The 20,240-nt window shown below is 41.7% G+C and overlaps 1 protein-coding gene across 7 annotated transcripts in view; it reads right to left on the reverse strand.

The window, feature by feature from the left end:
• Positions 1-20,240, reverse strand: part of USP34 (ubiquitin specific peptidase 34) — a 270,160-nt gene that overhangs the window by 47,313 nt on the left and 202,607 nt on the right. For all 7 annotated transcript variants that reach the window (XM_037895996.2, XM_037895995.2, XM_043543902.1 and 4 more), the window contains 9 exons: positions 12,355-12,449; positions 10,701-10,873; positions 9,745-9,898; positions 7,569-7,647; positions 6,126-6,179; positions 5,924-6,019; positions 3,288-3,352; positions 3,114-3,189; positions 2,970-3,017 (listed from right to left, as the gene is read on the reverse strand). In XM_037895996.2, the coding sequence (XP_037751924.1) occupies positions 2,970-3,017; positions 3,114-3,189; positions 3,288-3,352; positions 5,924-6,019; positions 6,126-6,179; positions 7,569-7,647; positions 9,745-9,898; positions 10,701-10,873; positions 12,355-12,449 (840 nt within the window). The remainder of the gene's footprint in view (positions 1-2,969; positions 3,018-3,113; positions 3,190-3,287; positions 3,353-5,923; positions 6,020-6,125; positions 6,180-7,568; positions 7,648-9,744; positions 9,899-10,700; positions 10,874-12,354; positions 12,450-20,240) is intronic.

Below are 20,240 nucleotides of genomic sequence, written 5' to 3' on the forward strand. Positions count from 1 at the left end.
CTTCGGGACAAGAGAGATGCAGAGCAAGAAATGACTTTCAGAGCCTGAGGCAAGGCAGCTAAGCACACTAAAGGGTGAACCTAAAGACTCAATCTTGCCCTTAAAGATCACTATTCAGTAAAAAAAGGAAGAGCTGAAAATTATTTTATATTCCATTATTTATATTTAATAATCTGAGGAGCTAGTAAAAGGCTTTGTCACAGCTCTGCTTGATGTAACTACATTAGCAACCCTATTTCATTACTAGATTTATGTGGGAATATACATACATATATATATATATGTCTAAAAAAAATTAACACCTATTACCAATAAATACTAGTAAAGAAAATGAGATGGGGGCCAAATCCTGTTTGCTTTACTGATAGAAGTAGTCCCACTTAACTCCTAATGTTAAGCACATGCCTAAGTACTTTGCTGGATCAGGGCCAGAATCCTGGGCACCTTGCAGGATCAAGCCCATAACACATTTCAGCATTAGCTCACAACAGCTTCAGTTATGAGAAACATTTCATGAGAGATGAAGCGCTAACCAAGACATTGAGTTTTTCCTTTACTCTTTTCAAAAAAGCCCACAGCCACCAGAGATAGGCAACCTCTTATCTAATGAAAGGTGGTATCTGTAACCTCTTACACTCCATTACAGTGTTAGCATTTGAAAAATGAGTCCAAGTATTGTTCTGGAGCAGCTTAAGTTCACAGACCTAGGTCCTGCTGCTACTGTTTGCGTTGGTCTGCTGAAACTAAACAGCTTTAAACTTGGAGGAACCAGGCTCTTGAGAATCCCCCTGGCATGGGAGATTTTTCTAGAGATGTATGGTTGTCATAGGAGTTCCTACACTACTCTTAGTTTGCCCCAGCATAACTGGGATAGCCAGGTGAAAAGAACTGTGGCGAGGATGCCTCTGCATCTGACTGATAGCCAGGTGCTGGAACAACTCCTGGGAGCTGTGAGTAGCTTGAGCATAAGTAGGGCCTTTTGTTTTGTTTTTTATTTAATTTTCCCCAGGGATTTATCAGTGTTTACTACTACTACAACAAAAACAGGTGGAAATTAGTGGAAAAAACCATGAATAATTTTTATGGGTAAATATTGGGGTTTATTTTGGTGGATGAAAGGACAGGGGAAACTATTCAATCGATAAATGCTTTGATGAAGGGCATTCAATGTGGTTTGCTGCAGAACTAAAACAGAACTCAAAACACAATGCCCCCTCTGGGTCTAAGAAAACAATATATCTCTAATCCCCAAATAAAACTTTTCATTTGAATAATCAGTTAACTGTTGTAGACTTAGAACTATTAGCCTATAAATATTTACATTTATTAATTGGGCCACACCATTTGCAGTGCATACACTCAACTTCATCCTTTTCTCCTCTCTTTGTTTTATTTTTAAACTTCCTTGTGTTCTGAAATGTATTCTGATACAGATTTTCATTTTCTTCCCATTTGAGCGTGTCCGATCTTTAAACTGTTATCTGCTAACAGCTTGAAATGTGTACGTGGTGGGCATGAGATTTATCAATATGTTGAGATGCGCATGCACTTCAGAGCTTGCGTGCATGCGTGCCTGTTTGTTTATTGTGTGTAACTTTTAGACCAGAGGTTCTCAACGCTGGGGGGCTGTGAACAGGTTTCAGGAGGTCCTCCAAAATAAAACAGAAAGCAAGGCTGGAGTTAGACTCACTGGGGCCCAGGGCAGAAAGCTGAAGCTTGAGCCCCACTATGTGGGGTTGAAGCCAAAGCCTGCGCAACCTCGCTCTGTGGGGCTCCCTGAGGTTTGGGGCCCCAGGCAATTGCCCTGCTGGCTCTGGGCTTTTAATCTACTGGATATGCAGAAAAACGATTGCTGTGGCACAGGTGGGCCATAGAGTTTTTATAGCATTTGGGGGCGGGGGGTGACTCAGGAAAAAAAAAGGTTGAGAACCCCTTTTCTAGACTAATACAGAGCCTTACTTCAACAGGCAACTTTGCATGTATAAACAGATTAATGTATTATTGTAATACATGTACCTCATGCAATGTATAGTATTTTCCTAATAAAACAAGTTATTTTTATATATTTGAATGATACAAAAGTAGGATGAAAATCGGAAAAAATGAATAATACTTTTTATAAAACCTGGGTGTTTTTTCCAGTAAAAATCAGTTTAAATGGAAAACAACGGGGTTTAGGCATAAGTTACAGCAGTCCTAAAGCTGCACTAATTTATGCCAAGTTGTGGCCAGACCCTCAATCTACTGGAAACAGTTCTGTATCAAACACAGTCCAGGTGGACCAGAGTACCCGGCACACAATCTTCTTGAACATAAGTGTTATATACTGTATGAAAAGGTCTGAAATTTTCTTTTGACTCTTTTTTCCCTTGCTTGTTTTTATATTAGAAATACAGGTCTTGACTAACCTGGATGACTGAAGAATTGACATCACAGATACAAAGAAAGTAAATCAACGGAGAGTTGAAAGGATTTTTATTCAGCCTGATTGAAACTCTTTGTTTTGTGTTTATGTGAATATCTATTTAACTGAAACACTTACAAGCACAGCTCTCTTTATTAAGGATTCAACACCCTGCCCCTTTGATTAGAGCCTAAAAAAGATTCTAATTCACATCTCTGAATCATACAATAATTGTTCCACCAAAAAGTGAATACAAGATTTGTCAGTCCTGACATTTCTAAGGAAAAAAACCAACCCAACCCAGCCCATCACTCCCCATCCCTACCACGCACAATTTTTCAAGCCTTAAATTTACAGCAGAAAGAAGCAAAGAGGCACAAACCCATTTTTATGCTTTTCATTTGAGGGTCACTATGAAATCTGAAACTGTACACATTCTTTGTAGTGACTACTGTATATGTTTGACTCAAAACCACATCCTTTTACATAAAAGCACAGAGGGACAGGCAAATTTCATTGAATTCACACAACTACTTATTATGAATTTATAAGCAAACCAACAGACCTTTTCTTTTGAATGGATAAATGTCTCCAGAACAAAGGAAGTGCTTAACTGCAAGAAAATGTTATACAATTAATCAGTGTCCAGAATTATCATTTAAACATATTCCGTTTAGAAGAAATGTTTTATGATGTTAAGATACTTTACCTTTGCTGTCATTAGGGAGACTGCTTTTGGATCTGGTAATGTGCTTGGAATGCTACTACACAACTGCCACATAAACCTAGAGTCAGTAATATATTTTGTTAATTAAAATAAATTTTAAAAATCTGGATTGAGTAAAAACATCTCAGAATAATATGTATTTAAAGCAAAACTTACCCAAAATATGTATGTTCAAAAATGTTCTTGTCTTGAAGAAACTGCATGTTATCATGCCATATCCACTGAAGAAAAAATACTAACATCAGATACAAGAAAACAGTTTACTTCATTAAAGTTTGTGTCATTTAAAAAATAAAATTAACATTGGTTGACTAAAAAACCCAATCTTGTCTCTCAATTTTAGTTTAAAATATAGGTTCAATGTTTTATTTCTACTACGGCAGACGACAGTTCCCAATCTCCCCTCCCTTCCACACACACACGAACACCTTTCCACATACTTGCTTACTTGTCCAAGATTTTAAAAAATAAGTACCTAATACTAGGCTTCTCAGTCCATATTTAGGTGTCTAAATTAGTGGCACGATTTTCAAAAATGCTAAGCACCAAGCATCTCCCACTGAAGTCATGCAACCCCATTAAAGCCAACAAATAAACATTAGAAGTCATGTCAATGGGGTTGCCTGGGTGCAACTAAGGAATATGGGCTTGGCCCATTGAAATTAATGGAAAGACTTATGTTGACTTCAATGAACTTTTGATAAAACCCTGAAGGCAGAATTTGGGCCAAAACAACATTTTGTGTCAGATCTCCTTGATTGAAATTTTGTTTTTGACCAAATTGGTTTGCACAATTTTTTTTCCAATATGAATGATTTGAAACTTTAACTCTTTGCTGAAGTCTTCTACGGATTATTTTTCAATTGGGCAGGACTGAAAGCATAATCTGATTGGCTGGCTAAGGACTAGACCAGTGATGCCCAACTTTTTCATTGTTTTCATTGTTTTTCAGTGTTCATTCACTGAGAGCCAAAACATAAAAGTGGCCACAAATCAGTACATTAGGACAGATTCCCTGCTCTTTTTTGTTCTCTAGGGCCACTCCGGTGGCAGAAGAGGAGTTAAAAAAACAAAAACAAACAAAAAAACCCCAATCAAATGCAAATTCCCTATTAGGGATACCACTGGCACAGACAGAGATGCATCTCTAACAGGCACAGGGTTGACATGTTCAGCTCCTATGCCTCTTTCCCTGCAATTTTTTGCAAAGTATGTGCATGGAGTAGGTGGTTAAGAGACGTGGAGGATATGAGGCAAGTGCATGATGTGTTCCAACTATTTCCTGCTGGCACATAGTCCCTCAACAGCCAAGTCCCTTGGTAGCCAGCTGACAAGTTAGAGCACCCCTCAGTGCTTTTATGTGCCATAAAATAAGGGAGATGCAATGGGTGACTGATTCTCAGCTTCTCTTCTCTTCCTCTCACATCCTCTGCTAGGCGCTTCCCCAGGTCAAGCAGAGCCAGTTGAGTTCCTATTCTGCTCACAAGTCTGCAGGAAAGAACTACTCTCTCATTTCCCCTCTGCAACAAAACAGGCAACTAGTGAATGAGCGCTTTAGCAGCTGCAGTTACTCAGAACACTGTCTGTCATGTTAGAGCTACAGTAGAGGCATTGCCTCATCTTCTCCCCACAGCAACAGGGCTGATTCAAACACTTCAGTTTAACAATCACAGGCCATAATCCCAAGATACAAGCTTTCAATTTGTAATCAATACAAATCTTCTTAATGCATTTTGCGATCAAAGGCTACAATTTAGAGCCTTGAAGGCCACAGGTGGTTCCCAGGCACAGGCTGGACAGCTCTGGTCTAGTCTATATGATCAAGAGAAAAACTGCTCAAGTCAGAATTCCCGCTATAATTTTCCATTCTGTAGTTGCTTAAATGCATTAAAAATTGACAGGATATAGAAGGCCCTCAGATATTATAGCCTGTTTTACACTGAAACCATTCTTTCTGTTTAAGATCTCTGAAGCATATTAGCTCAAGTGAAAGATTTTCTCATCTCACAGAAATAATTTATTATAAATGTTTAACTATTTTTCTTGCAGCCCACTTGTAAGTACAATAAAACAGAAATGGACTTTGAGGTTTCTTTGTTTTTTTTTAAATAAACCAAACTCTTTCCTTTTTGGAGTACACTAGTTATGACTATTTCAAATAGTGTGTTGTAATATAACTGCACTTCTGGTGTGCTGGAGACAGTTGATTTTTGGCCTGGGGCCTTACTACAGAACAAGACACTCAGCTAAATTATGTCACAACAACTGCACAACTTAGTCTGTGTTATGCCTTATACGTATAATGGACCATCTTCTTTATTGTGCTTTCTTTGATGATTATGCTGCCAGCTCTCAATTACATATTCTTTTCACTTTAAAAATATCAGTGAATTTCAGTATTTTATATAATTTAATATCCATTTTACACTTTTTGTCTTGTTGTCAGCATTGCTATTTTTTATTTAAATAAAATGGAACTTACAAAAAATCAACCTTCCTTTTTTTTTTTTTTTTTTTTAAAGGTTACGAGACCAAGTTTTAGTTAATTTTTACTGCTGGGTTACAAACTCTGGAAAGTAGTGGATTATAATGGAAACACTGACACAATGTTAATTTTAGCAATGTAAAGAGTGATGTTACATTACAAAATGTTCTATGAAAGATGGCAAGCCTTTCAATTATCTTAATATTTAAAATCAAATTTTATTTTCTATATTTACTCAGATCCCACTGATTGGGATAGGATTTCTTACTATATTTTTACATTGGTGTTAAAACAAACCAACTTGTACCTCCAGCAACTCTGATGAAACATCAAACTTGTAGTCTTTGCCATTTTCTTCCTCTGGTTCCATCCTTTTATAAAACAGCATGTACGCGCTATGTGTCTTTAAGGGAAAAAGAAATCTGTATAACTTTTGCTCTACAGAGAGATTACTTAGGTCATAAATTTAAAAATATATTTACTTAGCAAATGAAAGGGGAAAAGGGTACCTTTTCAAAGGAGAAGTCCATAAATTTATCAGTGACAGAATCATATGTCTTGGTCTGTCAAAAAGAGAACATGGGTTACTGAAAATATTCATTACAAGCTAGTTATTATGGCCTCATTGTGGATGGTTCTGGTCTCAGTATGCAAGGAGGCATCTCCACTTTATGCCCTCCATGCAGGGTCTGCCATCAATTATATTCCTTGCTCATCGTTAAATAATTTTTAGTTTTTTGTAGTAGCTTACTTTCATTTTCCAAGGTGGCATATGCAGTATTTTGACTCTGTCTCCTCTCATATTTCTCCAGACCATATCCTCTTTTTTTGGAGTCTGCAGATGTTTTGCAGATCTTCTGCATGGAATCAATTTTGTGTTGTACTTTGGCATGGCAACTTTACCAGGTGGAATTTTTTAGCTTGTTCATAGAATTGTTGTAATAAGCTGTTATTAATCATGCAAATCAGGAAAACACATGGCCATAGGCTTTTTATACACTGTGAATGTTTGCAATTGGTTTAACAGTGCTTTGTACTAAAGGTATGTAAAAACATTCACACTGCTGACAAAAGGCTGATTCATACGGCAGATTCAAAAGTCAAGACAAGAAGCTGGTACAGTCTTGTAAAGTAATTGGCTTTTAATATTTATTTTAAATCCATGAAACTCCCTTCTCTGACAGAAAGAAAAACTATACAAGGCATAGGTCTGAATACACAAACATTAAACAATTGTTTAGGGATGGGTGTGTGCCTGATTTGCCAATTCTTTCCGGCCAGTAGTCTGAAGAACTACATTTTCTGGCAGCTACTGGTGGTTCCTGAAGCATTAATATTAATATGTTTTATACTTATTAGTGCTTCTCAGTCAAGGATCTCAAACGCTTTAAAAGAAGTTATCACTATTGTACAGATTAGGAAACTAATGTAATGTGAATAATAATATACACGAGTTATAAAGGATATCAATTGCTATGCAACTGTTTATTTGGGCAAAATGCACCTGTATTTATAAAGCTAATGTACAGCTATTTCACTAATAGACTTTTTTTTAAACACATACAAAAAACTAATTTGGCTCTGCATTCTACCCAAAAAATTCCCAATTCACCAAAAGAACTTCCCCCTTCATCAACTTACACTCCAGGTAACCCACTCTCTCTCAGGGAAAGTTTGGGAACCAAACAGACTTTGCACCATGGCCTGAAAATAAACAGACTCAGGCTGTGCAGTCTTCTTGTCCCTACCACAACTCTCTCAATTAAACTCCCTTAGCAGCTTCATATAGATGTTGAACTGGAGGGGTATGAGGGCAAGGCAGAGCACTATGGAACCCGAGTGACTGAATCCTCAGGGCAGGGCTATTGTCCAGTACTACCTTCTGAGATTGTAATAAAAAAAAAGGGGGGTGGGGGGTGGGAAGAAGTCTTGAGGTAAAGGCTACAACTTACAGTCATTTCTCCACCAAAACATTCAGAAGCAAGCTGAGCAGAATCAAACGGTTTTACTTCAGCATCATTGAAAAGATACCTATAAAAGATTAAACTTTTGAATCAGTTGTCTGTTACCTCTCTTGCAGTAGACGAAGAATATCAAACATCTACATCAAAAGAATGACATTTATACGTGAAAGATAAAACTATGAGAAAGTAAAGGCAAAATTACATTCACATTGACCAGCTAATTTGTTATTTGTCAATCAGTAGCCAAGAAAATGACATGAGCACCTTCCCTCATGAGAAAAAGGACTTATTATTCAGAGAGATGGCTTTCCACTAGAATGAATAGAAAATCATAGATTCCACCCCTCAAGGAAAAAAAAAAAAACAAGTCTGTGGAGGGAAAAGGTTGATTGCCCAAAACCTTTGTACCCATTCTTAGGGGCAGAGAAGGAAGGCTTGGGCACACTCCCAAAATACCACAACTAGACTTAGACAGCTGAAGGAACATCTGACTGCAAAGGACTGACTTTTTCCCAATGAAGAGGACCTAGTCCTTTTTTCTGAAAATATAAATTTGTTGCCTGACAAATTAGAGGGGGGTTGAATCCACTGTTTCTCACAAAAATGCTATTCCTTGTTAAGGGAAATACTATTTTACAGAGGTGGAACAAGATACCCCACCTTCATGGACAAATTTCATAATGCTCAGCAAACAAATTCAGAGGAGCTGAGGATCTTAGTGGACAGCTTGAGGGAGTCCAGCACATTATTATTTAGACTACTGAAAGCCAAAGGAACCCTGGATGGATAGATGGATCTAGATCTTTAATGTTTTAGGAAGGGAGCAAAATTTATTTTTCTAAGTCAGAGGACATCTTTCCTTCCTCTGAAACATGATCAACAAGAGAAGTCACAAAAAATTGAGAAGAAAAGGGCAATGCCAGACTCTTAAAATCCAACACCACTAAGCAAGGAGATTGATACAAGGTTTTTCCAAAAGTAGCCCCATTAAAGAACATTACAATATGAATGTGATGTTCAGCTAAAATGGACACAATGACGGTTACAAGAGGAAGTCTCTGCTGAAGACCTCTGCTAGAGAAACTGCCTCCCTCCCTTTCCCTTTTCTACTGGGGATAGAAAAAATAAAGGCTACAAAATTTTCAGACATACCACTGATAATTACATCTGATAAGTGTTGAGCACTGAAAAAATTTAACAGATTGGAAAACACTAGCAAATTTGTAAATTCCAGATGAGACAAAACAATATTTTGCATGTAAAAGAACAGTAAGGACAGATTTTGGTAACTGTATCTGTAACTGAGAATTTCCCAGATGTAGAGTTAAATAGATTTAAAGAAAAGCAAAATGAAAAGTTAAGCGCCGCCATGAAAATTGATAGCTAAAAACTGAAAACAAAAAGGACAAAATTGAAGGACAAAGAATAATTATAATCATAATGGAAACAAGTTGGGTTTTTTTTCTGAATCTGCTTTACAAAAGAAAATGTAAACATTCTCTTCCAAAGCAGTTGGCATCTCTCTGACATACAGAAACCCAGTCATTTTACCAAAGTTGTTAATGTGCATTGAACTGCTAATAATACATTTTACTGCAATATTAATTAGCATAAGAAAGCCCACAGTGTAAAGAGTAATGATTTTGTTCTGCTTCATATATGTCTTGCATACATCAAAGTTATTACACAAGCATGTACACTGATTCTTTACAATCTTATGATCTGCATCTGGAACATCTTGTGCTAAACACATGCAAACAGGATCAATAGCATGTGGTGGTCTGCACTATTGTCACGGCAAAGCCAATAAACTTTACAAAACTGATGTAACACAAGCAAGAAATGTAGGCAAATCTGACCTATCTTTAAACTTTTATAGTTTAATAGAGAACATACAGTGGATTTTAAATAGCTACTTTCTGATCAATCCACCCAATGCTCACCCTCTTTTAAAGGCCCCACCAAAACCAGGAGAAAATGTTTGTTGACTGGAAGAAGATAAATTGATAAATAAATATATTTGCAATCACTTAACAGGACAGTTCAAGCAAGGGAGTTAAAGTACTCTGTTTGAAATAGATGACATTGTCATCTTAAGAATTTTTCAATACATCACAATACAAATACATCACAAACAAGAATTATTAAACACTTAACAACTCACCATTTGTTGTTTTTGTAAGCATGGGGATTGACTATATCTCTGATAAAACTGTAGTAGTGACCACCATCTGCTGTTCCTGTATGAACGGTCACGCCTATCAAATCGTACTCGTAACTTTCAGTTTCTTTTAAATATTCACTGTCGTCCTTAAAACCTTAAATAATTTAATACAATATTTAGCAAGTTATTCCTTTAACCTTCACAACACTAGAATTAATACAGATAACTTACAATAAATACTTCTTGCCAAATACACTGACAAACAGCATATATCTTCTAGGCACTGCAATAGGTAGCAGCCAGAAAGCCCACACCCAACAGGTGGAGCACGGGTCACTATTCTTCTGGGGTTGCTTCTGACCCAGAATACAAGCATACACAGTAATGCTTTTGCAGTTATGTATGCTCCTTACTGGTGGACCATTTTATAAAGTTCAAGAATTTGGCCACCATATTATCCTGCAAATATAAAACAAATCAACAACAAACTATACATAACAAGCCAGGAATTTTTAATTCATTATAAAAATAGTTTTATCAATAATTTATATTGGTTATTGTGCTGTATTTACAAAGAAAATTATTTAGCAGTCACTGGATATTAAATATAATAAATTACAATTTGTTTGTAAACAAATAAAAATATAGGCTTCATAAGCCTTTAGTTGCTTTTTAACCTCACATGAAGGAGAAGACAGAAAGATGTGGGATTAATTACATGAAAGATGTGTTTAGAATTATTAACTATTTGGATTTGTGTGTATTGCTAAGAAATATTACTATTCCAGGACTTTTTAGAGCTTAATTTCCATGAATTTTACCATATGCCCATGGCCAGCTGGCTATGCAGTTTAACTGACACTATATTACACTACTAGACAAAAATTTTCAAAAGGTCGAATTTTCAGCACTGTTCGGTTGTCGAAAAACTATAGGGACAAAGCAAAATCAATTACCTTCTTTTCTGTCATTCTTTCCCATGAGAAAATCTTCTGTGTAAGGTGTCATATCCAAACGTAAAGGGAATGAGAAGTGTGTGTTGACTTTCTCCTTCATCATAGTGACCATATTAAATGTGTATCTCATAGTGTTGAAACTTAAGATGCGAGGCAATTTCTTAAAACATGCCCTAAAGATGCAAGGAATTAATATTTAAGAAAACTGAATTGCTTAGATAATACTGCCACAAAGTCTCTCAAAACTTTCTCTCCTGTCATTCATTTCCAGTTCATGTTAGAAATCGTCACCTAAAATTTAAAAATCAGCAACCACAATCCCTTACACAGTATCAGTTAGTCAAATTTTATAAAAAATCTTGTCATCAGATGTCATGTAACAGGGATTACATTATGGTATTGAATAGAAGACTGATTTAAAACAGCCTTTATTACAGTAAGCACATAACAGCACTCCCTACAGTGAAGATTACATCAGGGACGTCTTATAAAGAATAATGATCCTGTTTTGTGTGGTGTTTCACACTCCGTTTACAATCTGAAAAAAATAATCTTTTCTGATGAAAAATGCCCATGCTTAGTCTCAGTCCAAGGATTTTTTTCATTTTTTAAATAAATCATATCAGTATTTTTGAATTATAAAAAGATGATGGGGTGGGGGGGGGGAAGGGGAGAGAACACGTTCCCAATAGTGTAAGTCTATTTTTTCCTCATTCCAATCACACATGGCTGAAATCTATAATCTGAATTTTTCAACCTGGATAGTCATTAATAAAGACTAGGCCCTTTCTTTACTTGCAAAAATAAAAAATGGTAGACTTATTAGATTCAAAGCCTCTGGTTTTTTTGCAGACCCTGGCATCAACATCTGCTAACTACACTGCCATCACCACTCATATCTATGTGCAAAACTCTTTCTTGCAGACATATTTCAACGCAGAACATAATCTGTACTAAAATCTTTAGACTCCTGAACATATTTATAAGATTTACAGTAAGGAACCTTTCTCCTGTGCCACTTATAATCACTGAAAAAACAACTGTGAGGCTTCCAATATCAGGTGAAGTTTTTAAAAATAAAATAAGAGGACACAGATAACACACATGCTATCTTTATATATTTTAAAGAGTTCCAAAAGCTACAGAACAATTTTAAAAGCAGAAATCAAGATTAAAGAACCCAATCACTTTGTGTAAAGAGTAATGAAAATATGGAATAAACTTCCAACAAAGTTGACTGATCAAAAACATATACAGTAAATGAGTTCAAAATACACTGAGATTTGTTTCTACAAAAGGAACAGTGAGGATTATGATGAAAAACGAGCGCGCTGAGGTTACGATTTTAGAAAGGCAGATATTATGGAGTAGGTGACCTTTTCCTAAAATGTTTTATGTAGGTCACTATATTTTTATATTGTAAGCTCTTTGGGATAGGGATCACAGCTTTATATGTTTGTACAGTGCTTTAGACAGTGGGGCTAGGATCCTGTTTGGGTCTCCAGTATTATTGTTATTCAAATATTAAATAATTATCATGATTTTAGATTATTTTTGGACTACTACTCTCACTTGATGGAAACTACGAACAGAAATTAATGGAACTCATAGTTAGAAAGAAATGCTAATAACGTTTGTTTATTCACAATTATACCTTTTTTCAGCCCGCACTTTCTTCCCACAGTGAGAGCAGGTATACATGTTGTCACCCTCCAAGGTATCTTTAATAGTTACTTCATCAAGAGATTCCTGTGTACAATGAACAAGAAAAATAAATAAGTGCTTTCACAGCTCAGATCTATCTTAGGTACTTAATCTGTTTATATCAGCTACATATATAGCACACATTAGTGTGGTATCTGAGCTCTTCGCCATATTTCAATATATTTACACCCAAAACAATCCTGTGAGGTAAGGAAGTACTATTATCTGTATTTGGCAAATGGTGAATTGAAGCAAAGAGAGACTAAGGGTATGTCTACACTGCTGTAAAAAACCCACAGTGCTGAGTCTCAGAACCTGGGCCAACTGACTCGTACTCAGAGGGTTAAGGCTGAGAGGCTAAAAATGTAAACAGTCTGGGCTTGATCTGAGTCTGGGCTCTGAGACCCTCCTTTCTTGCAAGGTTTCAGAGGCTGAGCTCCAGCCCAAGCCCGAACTTCTATGCTCCTATATTTAGTCCCGCTAGCCCAAGTTAACTGATCCGGGCTCTGAGACTCGACACTTTTTATCGCAGTGCAGATATACCTAAATGATTTGCCCATGGTCACATAAAAAGTTTGTGGTGGAGCAGGAAATTGAACCTGGGTGTCCCAAATTCCAGTCTAACACTCTGACCATTGAGTCAGACTTCTTCTCAAAATGCATTAGTGTTTTACTTTGTTAACTATCAGCACATACACAAGTGTCAAAGAAAGGAAAAAACAAAACCAAATGGCTGATTTCATCATCATTAGCGTATCTACCATTTTCCTTTTGACCTAAAATCTTTAATTGGAGATCATACAATAAATCAATTAACACTTAACATGCAAAAATTAAGAAGATATCCAGCCCTTCAAATGAGAGGTCTTCCACTTTATTCTGCATGTACTGATAGACCTTGCACTTCTGTAAAGGAGCTTTGCTCATATTAATGGTTTATGGCAAAAACAGCTTGCCAGCATGCAGATCACTTCCAGATGTGTTTGTTACACCCTGGCTCTCACCAGCCTTGGTTATATTGCAGGGTGACCCAACACACTTCCAGTCCTGGATTTCCCCCCAGAAATGTATGCCTTGTACTGCCCAGCCTTCTCCTGGACAGTCCAAATATATTAAGATCATTATTCTTTTAAGGGAATAATATACAGCCACTTGCCACCTTAAATGGAGTTGCCCAGACATTTCAACTTAAACACACTGGATTAGATAAAACAATGAAACTAGTTTATTAACTACAAAGAGATGGATTTTAAGGGAATACAAGCAATGAGGCATAAAAGTCAGAAACGGTTACAAGAAAAAAGATCAAACGCTTTCTAGTGCCTAACGTAACAAACTATATTAGAGTCAAGCAAAGTTTCTCACCACATGCTTCCAGCAGTCTTACTGACCAACCTCTAGGTCAGGACCCGTCACCCAGAGTCCAAAGGCTGCTTCTTTTGGCTTCTCAAAAGAGATGGACAGGGAGAGAGAGGAGAGGTCCCTTGCGGTGTTTGTTCACCCCTCCCTTTTATAGTTTCAGTCCACCTGAATATTCTGTTCATTCTCTTAAAATCATAGTAACACCAACATTGGCAACAATGTGAGGGGCCACTGAGGTCACCTCATGTAGCCGGGACCATTTCCAGAGTTCGATGGCCTCCTGACATAAATGGGAAGAGATGCTGCCTGATTTGTTGATGTAGTGCATTGCCAGTGTGTTGTCCATCATGATCTGCATTACCAAGTCCTGTGGAGCATGTCGGAAAGCTATACAGTCCAGTCTTACCACTTTAGCTCTAAGAGGTTCATATGGAGTTTAAGGTTGACTGAGGACCAAAGCCTTTGTACCTGGAAGTGACCCAAATGAGTCTCCCCACCCCTCCCTGATGTGTCCACCAGCAGCATTCAAGATGGAGCCAGGGCTAGACAGGCATGCACTGTGGTCAACAGTTTTGCCAGTAATTTGAATATGTGGGAGTGAATAGGTTAAAATCTGTCATTTGGTAAGCAAGCTCATACTGCTTGAGAGTCAAGTAGAGCTGCTAGGCATTCTATCATATGAGAGACAATTATTCATAATTCACCAGGAGTCCCAACTGAGATAATGCCTGTTGTACTACTGCTACATGAGGATGAACCCTCAGTTCAGACAATCGTCTAGATGTGGGTAGACATGTTTCCCTTGTTTCCTGAGGTTTGCTGCCACCATTGTAATACTCTTGGTGCTACGGAGAGTCTGGAGGGTAGAACTTTGCATTGGTAGTGATCTGGCCTGGCCGTGAATCTCAGATACTTCCTGTGGGCCACATGAATGGCAATGTGGAAGTACACATCTTGTAGGTCAGTCCTGCGCTTGGAGCATTGGAATCAAGTGGAGGCAAGTGTTACCATCCTGAATATGAGGTGGCATATGTATCTGTTGAGTTTCCTCAGATTGAGAATGGGATGAAGACCCTCTTTCTTCTTCGGAATGGGACAATATTGGGAGTACCATCCATTTCCCCTTTATTCCTGTGTGACTACTTCTACAGCTCCTGTTAAGAGCAACAAGTCACTTCTGTTTGTAAAAACCTCCTGTGAGAAGGGTCACTGAAGGAAGATAGGGAAGAAACGCCATCTTGTAAGAGAGATAAAGCAGGAAGCACATCGCCAGTCGTTAAAATGGTGGTCACATAAGTCTGGAAAGGACTAGATTGAGATCGCAAGCCAGGTAGGCTGTCGTACTTGCGGGTATAGTCTGTTAAGACCTTTAAGGAAACAGCTGATCATTGGATTTGCAAAGACTGAGTAGCCGTCTGTGCCTGAATGGAAGGCGGAAATAGCTGCCAAGTGAACTCTTATTGAGGATATGGACAGTGCCTATTGCTTAAGATAGAGGAGGCAGTCCAGTATAAATGGCACCAAGGCAAGCATCGGAGATTGATGGTGCTGCTCTGACCAGATGGAGAACCTCTTCCACTTGGCCAGGTACATCGCCCTTGTGGAGGGCTTTCTACCGCCAAGGAGAACTTGTCTGACTTGATCAGCGTAGGACAGCTCCACAGCATTCAGCCATAAAGCTTCCACTCTGTGAGGTGGAGCGACTCGAGGTTTGGATACCGGAGGCGGCCGTGATCCTGTGTGATCAGGTCCAGAATGAGTGGTAGGGTGACCAGAGTTACCATGGACATTTCCAGGAGCGATGTGTACCAGTGCTGGCGTGGCTAGGCCAGAGCTACCAATATCACTAGGGCTCGGTCCCTGCAGATCTTGAGGAGCACCTTGTGAATGACAGAAACTAGAGGGAACAAGTATAGGAGGCAGCCTCTCCACAGAAGTAGGAATGCAGTCTGGGCTGTGATTCAGGAAGGAACAGAATAGTTGACAATTCCTGTTGCGTTGGGGTCTATCTGGGGAAAGCCCCAGTGTTGGAAGATTGAGCTCACTATGTCAGGCTGGAGGGACCACTCGTGGCCGTGAAAAGACCTGCTGAGACTGTCTGCCAGCTCGTTCTGTATCCCAGGGAGGTATGATACCCGCAGGTGTATCGAGTGCTCTACACAGAAGTCCCACAGCATGAGGGCTTCCTGGCAAAGGAGAGAGGAGCACACATCCCGTTGTTTGTTGATATAAAACACTTCCGTGGTGTTCTCCATGAGGACTTATACACATCTTCCTGATACACGGACTCTGAAAGCCTGGCACGCTAGGTGCACCGCTCTCAATTCTCTGACACTGATATGTAGAGCAAGGTCCGCCTGAGACCAGAGGCCTTTGGTCCTGAGGTCTCCCAAATGTGCCCCCATCCCAGATCTGACGCATCTGTCGTTAATGAGAAGGATGGTTGGAGGCTGGTGAAGGGTACCCCCGCACATACTACCTGTGGGTCGAGCCACCACAGGAGGGAGCCTAGTATCGGGCAAGGCAGGGCTATGATACTGTCCAAAGGGTCCCGAGCTGGTTGATATACTGACGTTAACCATGACTGGAGTGGACGAAGCCTGAGTGTGGCATGCTGTACTACGTAGGTACAAGCGGCCATGTGCCCCAGAAGCTCCAGGCAATTCCTTGCTGTAGTGGTGGGGAACTGCCTGAGGCCCCATATGATGTTGCCCAGTGACTGAAACCTGGCTTCTGGGACGTATGTCCTGGCCTGAGGTATCTTCTATGAGGTAGAATTATCGCTATGTGAAAGTACGTGTCCTTCAAGTCGAGGGCGGCATACCAGTCTCCTGGATCCAATGAGGGGATAATGGAGGCCAAAGAGACCATGCGGAACCTGAGTTTCTTGATGAACTTGTTGAGTTCCCATAGGTCCAGGATGGGCCTGAGGCCACTCTTGGCTTTCGGTATTAGGAAATACTGGGAAAACAAACCCTTGCCACTTTGCTCCTGAGGAACCTCTTCCACTGCCCCTACTGAGAGGAGTGAGTGCACTTCCTGTATAAGAAGTTACTCGTGAGAGGGGTCCCTAAAGAGGGATGGGTGAGGGGGGTGGAAGGGTGGGAAGGCACCGAATTTAATGGAATATCCCCTCTCTACCGTGCAGAGCACCCAGCGGTCCAAGGTGATATGGGACCAGAAAGGGGACACTCGGGACAAAAGGTAAGAAAGATTGGATGCAGTTCCAGTACTGGTGCGCCATCCTCGTCTGCACCCTCAAAAGGCTGGTCTGGGGCCAGGCAATGGCTTGGTCTGGCCCGAGCCCTGGCCTGAGGAGGGATGCTGCCTCCTTCTACCGATCCTATTTCTCCTACAAGGAGTGTCCTGGCAGTTTTGAGGTTGGTAGAACCTAGAGGGAGGTTGTGGCCAGAAATGCCTCCGTTGAGTGGCTGGTGGGTCTTTCAGACTATGGAGTCTTTTATCCGTCTTATCGGAAAAGAGGGCTGAACCCTTGAAGGGGAGGTCCTGGATTGTTTGCTGAACCTCATGGGGCAGACCAGAGACCTGCAACCAGGAACCCCTCCTCATTACAACCCCCATGGCCATAGCATGTGAGGCTGCATTTGCTGCCTCTAGTTCAGCTGTAGGGAATCTTGGGAAACCAGCTTTCCCCCCTCCACCAATGCCAAGAACTCTGCATGAGAGTCCTGCGGCAGTAGTGCAGCAAACTTTGCCATCGCAGCATAGGCGTTGTGTGAATATCTGCTCACTATGGCCTGTTGATTTGCAATGCAGAGCTGTATTCCCCTGGTGGAATAGACCTTCCTGCCAAAAAGATCAAGTCTTTTTGCCTCCCTGCTCTTAGGGGCGGGTCCCTGGTAGCCCTAGCACTCTCGCTGATTGGCTGCATCAACCATCAGGGAGTCGGGGGGGGGATAGGGGGCTAGGAGTATGTATAAATACTCATATCTTTGAGAAGGGACAAAGTACCGCCTCTCATTCCTCTTGGCTGTAGGGGCCAGAGATGCAGGGGTGTGCCATAGGGTTTTTGTTGTCTCAGTAATCGTCCTTATTAAGGGCAAGGGGATTAGAGAGGGACCAGAGGGTGAGAGGATGTCGACAACAGGGTCAGAGTCCTCCACGACCTCCTCCGCCTGTGTGCCCAGGTTCTGGGCAACACCACGTAACAGCTGCTGAAGGACCCTGTTATCCTACAGAGCTGGGGCCGTCGACGTCCCTGCCACAGCTTCATCTGGGGAGGATGAGGAGGAGAGGCCTGGCAGCGGGCCCTGCTCACTCCCTTCAGCGCCCTGTGGGTCCCGCGACACATGGTATTGCTGAGCTCCTAGGTCCGAAGCATGCGGTGCCAGGGCAGCTGGGGGCAGAAATATTGCTGCTGAGGCAGGCGGTGCCAAAGTTGTTGGTTCTGGCAGTGCCGATATCGTCGACGCTGGTGGTACCGATGCTGCAGCCGCCAGCAGTGCCGCTGATGGGAGGGTCGGTCCCAGGTGACAACGGTGGTGCTGGCGGGGGGACGAAGGATGCCGAGGACACCGACCTGGACCTTGGGCCCAGGCCCTGGACCTGTCCCTGGTGATGCGCTCAGGGTGTCCAAAAGGGCCACTGTGTCGAAGGCTGCCACTGCAGAGGCCACGGTGCTAGGTAGTGCTGGTGGTTGCGGCAGGATCTGGACCACCGGCTCCTGGTCCTATAGGAGAAATAGGATTCCGACTCCGACTTCAAGGTCTCCGAGTAGGACGACCATGGAGGAGCAGTACTCTAGGCTGCTGGAGAGCAGTGCTGAGAGGTCGGGGATCAGTGTGGCTCCCCTGCATGGGTGGGCCGTGCCAGGGAGAGGTGCGCCGGAGATGGGGATCGGCGCGCCATCATCGCTGCTTTGCTCCTTGATTGGAACTGGGGCCATGCAGTCACCAGTGACTTGTCTCTCCTCTGCGGGGAGGATGGCGCTGAGAGCCATATAAGGTCCTTGGCTACCTCGAATGCCTCCGGTGTCAAGGGGAGCTAGAAGTGATCACCTTGGCGGTCCAGGGACCGTTGAGGGTTCAGACTCAACTGAACCCCAGATGGGGCAGGAATCAACCAGACCCTGGAGGGCTGGAGAGACGAGGAGGGCTGGCTCGAGATGTGCTTCGATGCCGCAGGTCTCTTGGTCTTTAGATGGGGAGAGCGACCCTTTTCTAGCCTTTTCTTCTTCTGTGGCACCGGGGACTGAGAATGGTGCCAGACAGAAGAGTTTCTTATGAGCGGAGCTGTGAGTCCTTAGGGTCCTTCCCCGGCACCAGCTCGCTCACCGTCGGCACCAGAGCACTGCGAACCGATGAGGAAATGCTCGGCGTGGGTTCTGTGGACTCCAGGTTGGATTGTGACAAAGAGACTAGGAAATAAACTGTGAAGTAGGCATTCTTTAAATTTAGTCCTTTTTGTTTTCTTCCAGGAACCCCTCTTCCTGTAAGGATGACGGATCCAAAGTAGTTCCCAACTAAGAAAATTATTTTCTTTTTTTAAACAAACAGTATTAAACCTATCCTAGTAACTATTAACAACACTAACTATCCTACTACAGGAAAAAACAGACAAGATGGTCAACAATCTAGAGATGAAGAAACCCATCACATCACTGGTTCCTTCTAGCTCCGGGTGCAACATGTACCCCTGCCCCTCAAGGTCCAAGCTTTCCTCTGAGCTTTGTTGCTCTGCACAGACCCACTCTACAGGAGTGGGGACTTGTATGGACAATACTCAAACATGCGATTTTGGCTTAAAACATAGTTCAATATAGAATATAAGAAATGAAATGAACAAAAGCACTTAATACATTCATCAGTTTTGACATTTAAAACTACAAAAACCTTTTGCAACAAATGCAAGATCTTGGAAGTATGGGAACTGCAAAACACTACTGTACTGAGATGTGTCAAACTGCCCCAGTCAAACTTTTGTATCTGCAAAGGTTATCTGAATCTTTGTGAGCTGGGAATTATATTCCGGGCTGTCTCTGAAGCAAGTGAGGGGCTCCGGCTAGAGCCTGGCTGATCCAGGGCTCCCAGCCAGGCTGCCCCCGCTCCCAGCCCAGCTGCTGCTTGGACTCCCTGCTTGGCTGCTGCCCCAAGGCTCCTGGCTCCCCGCAGGGAGCCCTGGTGCTGCCCACACCCCCACCTGGCACTCGTCTCCCTGGGGCTCCTGGTGGGGACCTCCACACCCTTAGTCCGGGTGGCTCCCAGGCAGCACCCAGGCTCCCTGCAGAGAGCCTCTGGGCAGCACTCGGGCTCCCTGCAGAGAGCCAAAAGGCTCTGGGGAGCCCACGGTGCAGCCTGGCTAGAAGCAGGGAGGGTGCAGCCTGGCAGCTGCCCAGAGGCTCCCGGCTTCCTGCAGGGGGTGGTGGTGGTGGTGGAAAAGGGGAGGAGCCAGGGAGCCCAGGAGCCACTTGGACTCCAAGCATAGAGCTAGCAGCTGGGTGGGGAACCGAGAGCT

The sequence above is a fragment of the Chelonia mydas genome, chromosome 3 (genome assembly GCF_015237465.2).
Source record: "Chelonia mydas isolate rCheMyd1 chromosome 3, rCheMyd1.pri.v2, whole genome shotgun sequence".
Lineage (NCBI taxonomy): Eukaryota > Metazoa > Chordata > Testudines > Cheloniidae > Chelonia > Chelonia mydas.